This window comes from Teleopsis dalmanni, chromosome 2, assembly GCF_002237135.1.
Source record: "Teleopsis dalmanni isolate 2A chromosome 2, ASM223713v2, whole genome shotgun sequence".
Lineage (NCBI taxonomy): Eukaryota > Metazoa > Arthropoda > Insecta > Diptera > Diopsidae > Teleopsis > Teleopsis dalmanni.
Genome location: NC_051847.1, coordinates 37,368,021 through 37,379,696, shown reverse-complemented (window position 1 = coordinate 37,379,696; position 11,676 = coordinate 37,368,021). Strand labels below are relative to the sequence as shown.

Genomic DNA, 11,676 nt, shown 5'->3' with positions numbered 1-11,676 from the left:
ATATATCGAATATATTTAATACGATGATGATATTTTCACTATAAAATGAAATTGTTACATTTTTAAAATTTACAATCATGAAAATGTTAACATTAATAAATAAAAAAAAATTAAAAGCAAAACGAACAAATAAATTTTGTTAAATAAAATGGAAATGGATAAAATTTTAAGAAATTTTTTATTGCTTTTTAATGAATTGGTGGTTATTTAGAGTTCTTGACAGTAGATGGCGTAGATGTCATTTATATTTGTTAAATAGAAACATCATTTTTTGTTTTAAAGCTATAGAGCTGGGAATCTTTATAAGTTGGATAAATTGTACTATTAAATCTATTTTACCGAGTTCGATTTCTACATTTGATATAAAATGCATGTCTAGGTTTTGCATCGACGCCGGACAAACTATTAATACATAATTTAATTTCTCCCGCTCTTCCTTCTAAGATATGCCTGTTTCATTAAAGTAACTCCCAGTTTTCTAAGGTAAAAATTTCACATAAAGTGCCCTGTCAGAATGATCCTTTGTTTGTTTATGGGGATCGTCAATATTCTGTTTCAATTTTCAAGGCATCTTAACGTCTCCTCTTGGCTGTTAGTTTTACGTGATGAGTTCCAAACACTGCATCAACTAATAGGTTTTGCTATGGGCTCAGTTGGTAACTGAGCTTATAGAGTTCTCTCTCGACCGACAAAAATTTTGCTATAAAGGTCGTTTATCCTATCTGTGCTTACGTATGGTGTAGAAGCATAGACGTTATTACATAATGATGAAACGGCATTGGTTTCCATACCATAGCTTGCCTTGCTATATTATTTCTCGGTTGTCCAAGCGTATTTACCCTTTTATGCAAAATTGTGGAAAATATATATTTTAAAAATATGCAAAATGGATATGAAATATTTCTAAAATATACATGTAAATATATTCAAAAAATTTTTAACTTATTAGTTGCTATCAAGTTGATATTTATTAGGGCATAAATAGTGCAAACTTTTGTTGTTTTTGTTGTAAAAGAAAATTTAAAAATTATATATATAATGTACAATATATATTATTTGTAATAATATAATACATAATTTGTTTGCATGATGTGCATATATGCAAGATTTTCTCTTTTATTAAACATCTTATAACATTTTCACAATAGTAAGACCTAATTTAACTAATTTTTATCTAATTTACCCTACTCGAAAAACTGGTAAATACCCACATTCGCTGCCATAACGATATAATATACTATTTCCCTGAATTTATCAACAATTTACTCGAACTCGCACATGGCCTATATGTAATTTAAATTTATATTAATAATGCAACTATGTAAACAGCTGTTATCAAGAGAGTGCCTTATTTGACAAGTAACTCTACATATATTGTAAATCTCCACAGCAAAGTCTACATTTTCAAAATGGCAGCAGCGAACGATATTTCTCATTTGCTGTCAAAAAGTCGAGTTGGATTGTTGTCTGCATGTGTGGAAAACGGAGAAAATTAAATGTTTATATTTTATATAAAACCATAAAATTAAAGCTAATAAATAGCTAAAAAAAAAAAATAATTAGAATTTTAAATAAATGTGGGAATAATTGCAAAATGTGTAAAGTGAGCTCATTTGTCATAAGTGATTTTGAGAAAAAAAGAAAGTAAATTGTGTGAGAAAAAGCATCAACAAACACTGATTGACTTCGCCCTTGTGTAATTTTTGTCTTGTAAAGTATGCAAGGGCAGAAATATATTAATTATTTGGATATAGTTTATATAAGTGCATTAAGTAATTAAAATTAAATAATAAAATATATATACCACACAAAATTAAAGCTAATAATCTAAATCTAGTAAAAACATGTGTTATTCTTATTAGAATTAATGCACAAAGAAGAAAGAGAAGAGAAATTTTTATGTGATTTGTTGGCGTGTCTGATTTACTTAAACAAAAACCAACTCCCCTTTCGCCTTGACCGACAATGCCAGTAACAATAATAAAAGCCGTGATTAGAATTAAATTAACATAAACAAATAACAAAAATTAAATTTTAACCCTAACGCTGTACAGTTGTTAATTTTTTGCGCTTTGAATTTGTTTTTTTTTTTGTATAAACTAAATGCAAAAAAAAAACAAAGTAAAAAAGTGGCCAAAAACAAAAGCAATTTTCAATATAAATAAAGCAAGCAGGTGGTAGAGAGTGGCATAAACCGCAAAATACTGCAAAAATTGTCATAGACATTGTCGTTGCTGCTTCTGCCGCTGCTGCTGCTGTTGCCGTCGCGGCGTCTCGGTCGTGTCATCAACGTGCTTGCTCATTTTCACGCGACGATTGCGTTTTCTTGTGTATTTTTGCTGCCGCTGTTCGCTGCCTCTAACAAAGACACGGTTTTGTTGTTGCTACGCTTAAGCAAGTGACGCATTTTTCTAGTAATTAATTTGTTGTTGCTGTTGTTGCCGTGTGCGCCGCAGCAACATTCTTTTTTTTAATTGTGTTAATAATTATTTCAGCGCTTTCGGCCGCCACCAAAATAAAAATAAAATTTAATTTATACGTGGCTAATAAAATATTTGCCTGTATAATTCTACTTCGGCATTAATAACAAAACAAAGTGAATGTGAAGTGAGAAGGAAAGAAGAAGCAAAGTAAAAAACAAAACAACAAAACAACTTTGAAAATAATAATAAAAAAATTTATGTAGAATTACGCAAGCCAAAAACAACAAATGTGAAATCACAATAATAAAAAATTTGCACTAATCGTTTTTAATTACAAAAAATAAACAGCGAAAAAAAAACGGCAGCAGAGGCGATATTTTTTAAGTGCAAGCAGCTGATCGTGTTTTTATTTTTATTTTAAATTTGCATTTGGAAGAGAATTTGAATAAAATCTAATTAAATTGAAACGCAATTCTGTCGCTTCTTCAAAGAAATTCCTAACACAAAAGACGCGAACATGGCTCATCACAACGCGAATCGCTTGAGTTCGGATATTTCCAGACGTAATCCACAAGACGAGTACGAGCTCCTACAAAAAATTGGCTCGGGCACTTATGGTGATGTTTATAAGGTAAAAAAATATAATTTTTATAAATAAATAAGTCTTATAGAAATATTCCGAAAATGATTATTGAGGATATATCTGGGTTATCCAACCTCAATTATTATGGAAAGGGTAAAAGTGTACTTTAAGTACTTCATTATAATGTAGTTAATAAAGAAATATCATATAGTAGGCCAACAGAGGTCTTAGTAGATCTGTAACTGCAATATTTGCAACCCTATCTAACCCCATAAAGATATCTGTCAGATATATTTTATACAATACAATACAATTTTTTTAAGAAATAAGTCTTATAGACATATTCCGACAATTATTAATAAGGATATATCTGGATTATCAGATCTCAATTATTTCGGAAAGGGTAAAAGTGTACTTTAAGTACTTCAAGTACTTCATTATAATGTAGTTAATATCATATATCATATAATAAATATCATATAATAAGTCAATAGAGGTCTAAGTAGATCAGTAACCCTATTTAACCACATAAAGAAATCTCTCAGATATATTCTATACAATATGTTACTGGGTTTGATCAAAAAATGTGAGTAATTTACGTAGGTTCCGAATTTATACGATTTGAAAATTCTAAATTCGAATAATTTACAATAAAATATTATTTTGCGGAAATCTAGCTTTTGTATGAAACGAAAAGTCCACTTAATATGTTCCAATATTAATGTCCACTTACAGAACAAAATCTCTAAGCATAAAGGGTTAAACGAGTAATCTCTCAAGTACTTCTCTATATTGCCAAAATCTCTGTCAGCATAAAGAGGTAGATCAGTAATTTTCCAAACACTTCACCCCATTGCAAAAATTGTTCTTAGCATGAAGAGGTAGACCAGTAATATCTCGACCACTTCTTCTGACTGCTAAAATTTTTCTTAGCATGAAGAGCATGAAGAGGTAGACCAATAACCTCTCCGCGACCTCTCTTCATTGTCATTCTGCTGCTCTAGTCTTCCCCTTAAATCGCTGTATATAGCATTATACAATCTTTTTTTTTTTTGGGGTACTATCTTTTTACAAGATAGAAATGTTTATAATAGCTTCTTTCATTGTTTTATTAACATTCATTCGAGTTACTTTATGTACTGGAATTAGTTGTATCTTATGAAACGATGAGATATCGTTACGGTTAGTTTAAAATGAATAAATTTTATTTCCATGCTTTAATATCGATAAAACTTAACACACTGTAACGTAGGTAAAGTAGGGCTGTCAATCCAACCTAACCTAACCTAACAGGATATCCATTGTGTTGATAGTATTTAGATAAAATCACTCTAAAAAACGTGCTTTTTATATTGTAAAGCATTATCAGATAAATACAAATTTTATTCTCTCAATCCACTTTTCACCCTTCTGTCCATCATATATTGAGTTAATAAAAACAGAGTGTGAGTTATTCCACATTTTTAGTTCAGATGTAGAGTATGAGACGTTATTAGCACGTTATTAGCCACTGATATTAAATACAAGCTCTTCTCTTTCTCCAAAACTATTACTATTATTACTATGAAAAAATTCTGACCATAAAAAATAATATATGCTACTTTTATATAGACCACTTGGCTGAAAAATACTCCTTTAATTTATATTTATTCTCATCGATATTTCTGTTGCTGTCATAATTAGTGTGATTCTTCCAGCACTGCTCTTCTTCTTTTAGTTTCGAAAGGTTTCAGTTTTCTAGAGCGCTCTGCGATATTCATTGCAGTGGAATGGTATGATCGTATGATCAATCTATTGCTTCTTTCTATATATGTTCTATATATATAATTTCTTATATCTTCTATTCGCTTTATTCTTATGTGTTTTCTATTGTAGTGTCACTTTTGCGATGTTTTATATTGTTTTTCGATCTTATAACAATCCATCTACACTTTATTTCTTTCTATTATTTCTTATAATAATTTACTCTTTTAATGACCAAATATTTTTAATAATAAACAAAATATTCTATTATTTATATTTATTAAACTATTGTTACTTTCTGTCTTTTATTACTATCTGAACTAAATTGCTGCCTATTAATGTTCGAAGCTTAAAATATATTGTATATTCTTTAAAACACAAATATATTATTTTCTTCTTTCTTAATAGCATGCTGTGTTATCTTCAGTCTCTATTGTATCTACTTTACAAAACAACCTCATTTTATATCAACTTTTTTTAAATCTTCCAAAATCAAACCCTCACCTCTCTATTAATTCTAAAAGTTTGTTAATGTATATTTCCAAAAGACATCTTATGTTTCTTAAAACACAAATACATTATTTATTTTCTCTCTTTTCAATAACATGTACTATTTTATCGTCCATTGTATCTACTTTACAAAGCAATCGTATTTTATATCAAACTCTTTTCTTCCAATTCTTTCAAAATCATGCCCTCACCGATATCATATTCAATATCTGATCTCTCACAATTTCTGCAAATGTAGTAATCATCATAATCGACAATAAAACAACATTTTCTGGCTATCGCAGTTGCCAGTATTCGACGATCAATTTTAAACATTGAATTTAAATTTTAAAACTTAAGAATAATTAATTGTTCAGAATACTTCTTCAAAATCTTTTATTAATTTCCCCAAAGTAATTCTCTACTAAATTGTTATTGTTTTTAAAATATATCAATTATATCCAAAAAATTTGATTAGTATTGACTCTGGAGTTCCTTTACTTTCTAATTTGATACACCTGGGTAGATGTGTTAGTATACACTGACTGAGTATACACTGAGTGTATTGCGGGCATGGGCAATATATCCACTGAGGTGGACATATGTAGGCTCATGAGGATGATAGAGTCGCGGTCGGCTAACTGGGGACTAAAGGCCTGAACATTAAATTATGAAACAACTATCTCTTAAATCTCTTTAAATAAACTAATACTCTTCAGAAAGGTGTCTTAAGTCATTTTACAGTTTGTTTCATATAGTTTATTAAAAAATAGAGCTTATTTAGAAAACTTCTTTTTCATAAATATATAAATTTTCAGCTTTTATATTTTAATATATATTAAATAAAATCGAATTACTTTTAACAATCCATTTATGGGTTTAGAAGTAATTTTTTACGACTTCAGTAAACAAAAAAAAAAAATTAAATTTCATTGAAAATAAATATTTCTAATTCGAATGAATGTCACCTCATCCAATTTATCAAGCAAACGATGCACTGGGGAAATATGTGCAAATTCCATTTATAGATGAACGCCTGGCGGAGGCAGTGTTCGGAAGAGTAGTGCTTGGAAATTGCATGTACAATATTTCTGACTGTTTAAACAAAACCCCCATAAATGCGATGAATGCAATGAAAACTTAAAAACGTGGTTGCAATAATTTCAGCTCGTGGTGGAATGTTTATTCTAAAAACCATATTTACATAAATTTTTATTCTCGAAACTCTTTTATATTACCATATTCATATTCATATTTTATTTTTGATTTCAATTTAATTTTTATCCACATAAATTGTAAAATTCATAACACATGTCTCTACTCTACTCTAAGCTCGGTTATTTCTTCAATAAGAATGGCATTGGCTCCCCTTTTTTATATTCAAATTATTTTTTAAGACGACTGAATATTCAACAATCTCTTAATGTATTGCCTACCCTCCATGATATCTTCTGTTTATAACCAACCATACATCCAACTATTCGTATTCGTATTCGTACGTTTGTTTATATACTAATGGTTGTTTATATGTATATAAATATATCTATATACTTATGTATCTGGCATCATGTGAGGTATATTTATTTATTTGAATGAATATGTTTTTATCTATGCATGACTGTTGTTGCGCTTGAGTAGGGGATTGCAATTAGAAAAGCCCTTCGGGGGAAAGATACAATTCTGCAAATGTCTTTACATATTGACATTTCTGCAGTTCCACTACCGACTGCCGAATGCCGAATGCGGCATACCGTATGTTGCGTATTATTTTCTCGGTAATACGGAATTTACATGGTTTATTTTATGTCTGGACTGTTGATTGTTATAATTTCTTGCTGATATTAAAGTTTGATGAACGCATTAAAACAGTTGCAGCTCATTGCGATCTGCTCTCCTCATCAGTTTATACGTATACTGACTACTTGCTATATGCATTGAATACTTTTTGCCGTTTATCTAAAGATGTTATAAATAATGTGAGGAGTAGTTGAGTTGTGCATTTGAGTATTGGAATGTGGAACTGTCGGTTTTGGATTTCGCTGTTGCAATTCAAATGTAATTATCGACAATTTCATTTTTATTTCATATTTATTGATTGTTATGCAATATTTTCTCTTAGCTTGAATTAAAGCAAATAAAACAAAAATAATAGTGAAAAAAATCAAAAGATATCAAATAAATGAATGTTTATTTAGATGATATCTGTTGATTAAAATTACTAACAAAAAAAACTAATACATATAATTATATTCATACAGATTGTCAAACAAACTGGAGTTTTATTTATATTAGAAATTTTAATTTTATTTCATTCTGGTTTAGGGATCTTAGTGATTTTGTATATAAATTATATATATAGACTCTAACTGGCTATGTAGATTTACTTCGGACTATTGTTGTATTACCGTATAAAATTCAAAGGGTCCGCTATTGTTGTATTCTCTAATAAAACTTAAGTTGCTATTAGCTGTGAGGTGTAGTAACTGACCTTCTAAAGTAGTCTCCAATCAAGTAGTCTCCAAGTAGTCTCCAAGTAGTCTAAATGCAGTAATGGGAAAAGCTATAAAATTGATGGCAATTATTTTTGAATATTTATATATGAAGACCAGTTTTGTATATGACGACACAATTCTATTATTTCTATTTCTATAGTATTTTAAAAATCAATCATGATCTAACATGGAAAAGTGTATTCTTTTTTCTTTCTGGAGATAAAAATGTTTATATTAATTGTATAGTATTTTAAAACCATTTACCATCTTCTGTTATAAAAAATCGTGTTTGAATTTGCGCTTAACACTTCTCTAAACTGTCTTTTTATCGAGACGCATTGCATTGTGAAATGATCGATTCTTATCAAAATCTATCATACTCATATGTAAACTCATAGGATAATATCCTGTGAGTACATCAGCCATTATTTAACAGTCGCTCAGATGAGCAAATTATTGGTCAAACACCAGTTTACCAAATAGTCTAGATCATCATTAACGTACGAAAAATATATATTAAATTTACTTGTTTACTGCTGGTATACTTAACAAAGTTTGTCAACTTATTTTATTACTCTTCACATCATTATGCCCAGCTATTGAAAAAAGATATAGTATCTCTTAAATCTCAAGTAAAACAATACATTTACATTTCAATATATTTCTGGAATAGTGTAACTGTAAGCTGCTATTCCTTTGATATCAACATAATTGATATAAAGACTTATTTTGAAATAAATGTCTTTGTGACCGTTGTGTATACCCTTTAGTATTTCATCACTTTCTTAAGATGGAAGATGTTTCAGTAATCCAGAACATATATGACGCTCTGCGGTGTTATTGCTAACATAACACATAATTGTTGTATTCCTCTTTCCTTCATTCCTCTTTCTGAATAGCTAGTCAGCCACTTTCTAATTGTTGTTACTTGGTAATCCTTATAAATAGGTTGACTTTTATAGAAATTCTTGAATATTCTGAATAGTTTGAAATATAATATATATTTAAAAAACCATTAATCGTAAAAGAACAAGCAAAATGAATACAGACTGTGTATTATGTATTGACTTTTTCCACTTTTGACTTACAAAATAGGATTTAACATATGTACGAATGGATACAAAATTTGTCTCATATTCTTTTCGCAAATAGGTCAAGTTGTACTGTGCCTTTATACTCCAAACGTAGAATCTCTAAGTATAGAGGAGTATAGAGAAGTAAATAAGAAGTATTTAAGGACATGATCTGTCGAATCTTATGTAGTACATGTCTACCGGCGCTCGAGGAATAGAGGAATAGACACCTTTGTGTTTATGTCCAGATTTGTCCAGAACCAGGCATAAATTTTGGGTGCGGTATTCTTTAATACATTCAGCGATATTTTCAATATTGTTATTGTTATTAACTTGTATTCATCATTATATTGTATTATATGTATCAATGTGTCGGACTAGTTTTAATATGTCCAACTTTTTAAATTTCGAATGTGAAATCAAAACGGCTTTCTTAGTTAATGCAGGAGAATCGATCCTTCTTCTCCTTTACCTAACTACCTACTACCTACCTAGGTATGATTACCTTTGGTATGATTATCTATGTTATGATTACCTATGATATGATTTTCTATGGTATGATTACCTATGATATGATCACTTATAATTCATAATTAACTATGATTGTGTTATCTTGCTTAGGATGAAGTAACTATATACGCCATAGCTTTATGCATATTGTGTGTTATTTATTCTGTTATGTGTTATATTATTTAGTCTTAAGAATAAATATTCTTTCATATTCTTTCAATCGAAAGATATCAAAAGCAGTTTGAATTTTACACCTTTTTATTTATTTCTTTAACAATATGTCGCGACTACTTTGACGTGTAAATAGATGACGTATCATTTAACTAATTTTACTTTTATTTCACAAGTTGACATAATATTCAAAGTTGATTGCTTTTGCATTTCTGGAAACAATTCTATAGATATTTGTTTATCTTTATCTTATAATAAAATACTTTTTTATTTTCTTTATCATTTATTTCAAATGTCTTTTAGATTGCATTTTATTATTAATTACGTTTAAAAGATTACCAAATCAATGAAGATTATACCGTCGATAACACTCGTGGTAAACTTGATACTTTGATACTTTACTTACATTTAATATTCTTTTGTCCTCATATTCTTATTTTTGTTTTTTAAACTTTACTCTTTACTTTTTGTGACTGTGATTCTTTAATTTAATTAAATTAATTATCAATAAAGCAGCGAAAAAATTAATTTAATAAATAAAGAAAATATTTAAATAATTGTGTTATAAATATAAACAGTCTCCTATAAACAGTCTTTCTTTCCATTAATTTTCATTTATTTTAATTTTGTTTATCTTTAAATCTTTATCTTTAAATACTTAAATATATTATCTTATCTCACGTATTTATATCTTACATTAAATCAGTGACGGTGTACGAGAATTAAGCTATTTAAATTGCTCACTGAATGAAGTGTGAATTGAATTTACTTTGACCTTAAAGGTCATAAAATTAATTTTCTTGACATACGACAAATTTACAAATGTTTTTCTACTTCTATAAACTAGAAATACTATGCCTTTATGTAAATTATATAGCAGATAAAGTTGGAATAGTTACGTTTTAAATTAATTTTAACTTTACAATTTTACGCAACCATTCTCCTCGCGCCCAAACCAACCCTTTGCTGCTTTTTAACACATAATGCCAAACAATATTGTGGGTGTGTGCCTTATACGTTGACCTAATTTTTATAGTTTTTATTCATAGAGTTGGGTACAACTTGTCTTTTGAACGGTACATACATTATTCCCGTCATCATCATTATCGTCATCATCACTACCAATGATGTGAACCATGCATTGGTAGGAATGAAATATATCATGGTATCATGATTAGTATAGTGGTTGGTTGATGGTTGGGTGATGATGGTGGTTTTAGGTTTTGCAACTGTATTTGCAGTAAGTCAACATGTCGCAATTAAGTTTCTAGTCTACCTACACGCGTATGAGATACTTTGCCTGCCTACACGAGCTTATATTTTGTGTGAATGCATCCAAGTGTATTAGATTTAGACCCCGAAATGAGTGGGTCTGCTGGTGCTACTCTCTTATTGTTGTTATAATTCTTTGCGACTATTGTTGTAGTCAGTTAAAATTTTGCTGCAGAAGCACACAGTCAATATACACATGCATATTTATATAGCTATAGATATATGTTACTGCCACCACTCATACATGCATACATGCATACATGCAGTTAACAACAAAAACAATACTAACACTGAGTTTACTGTTCTATAAAACATTTACGTTTCCTATACGCTGGTAACACATTATCCGTCGTGTTGAGTAACAATTCTACCGTGCCATAAACGTGACAGGCGTGTGTCTGAGGCTTACTTCTACTATGCGAGTATGTACATCAGTACACGCCACTTGTCAGTCTCTTTAAAGCTTTCAAACTATAGAAATTCATGCTTGTTTTAGCTTAAAAATTTGTATGGCACAATACAAGGACTCGAAAAATTTACACTTGGATATTTCATGTAAATTCACAATGCAAATTCCGTTTTCCAGAGAGTCTATTATGTATTGTTTAAAAATACGCTTTTTTCTTGTTAATATCGTACATTTTTTGATATGTAAAGTCTGAAAATGAATTTTTTTTTCGAATGGAATTTTAGTAGTCAAATGGGTTAACTGTGAACAAAAGATTTCATTAATTTACATTCTGTTTAACTAATAATGGGGAAATTATGAAAATGTGAAGAGAAGTTGGGTACTTGTTAAAGTTCTTCAAATGGCAGGTAAATCTTTAAAATGTAAAGTTTATTATATCCATTATTTAGAAATAATTCTTAAGAAAGTGCATATTACGTCAATAGGTAAAGACAACAAAACTAAGATAAGA

General features: G+C 29.2%; 1 protein-coding gene across 7 annotated transcripts in view; it reads left to right on the top strand.

Annotated features, from left to right (window-relative positions):
- Positions 1 to 2,752: 2,752 nt before the first annotated feature.
- Positions 2,753 to 11,676, top strand: part of LOC119673809 (mitogen-activated protein kinase kinase kinase kinase 5) — an 88,008-nt gene continuing 79,084 nt past the window's right edge. For all 7 annotated transcript variants that reach the window (XM_038084873.1, XM_038084874.1, XM_038084870.1 and 4 more), the window contains exon 1: positions 2,753 to 3,054. In XM_038084873.1, coding sequence (XP_037940801.1) covers positions 2,941 to 3,054 — 114 coding nt within the window. In that variant the 5' untranslated portion in view covers positions 2,753 to 2,940. The remainder of the gene's footprint in view (positions 3,055 to 11,676) is intronic.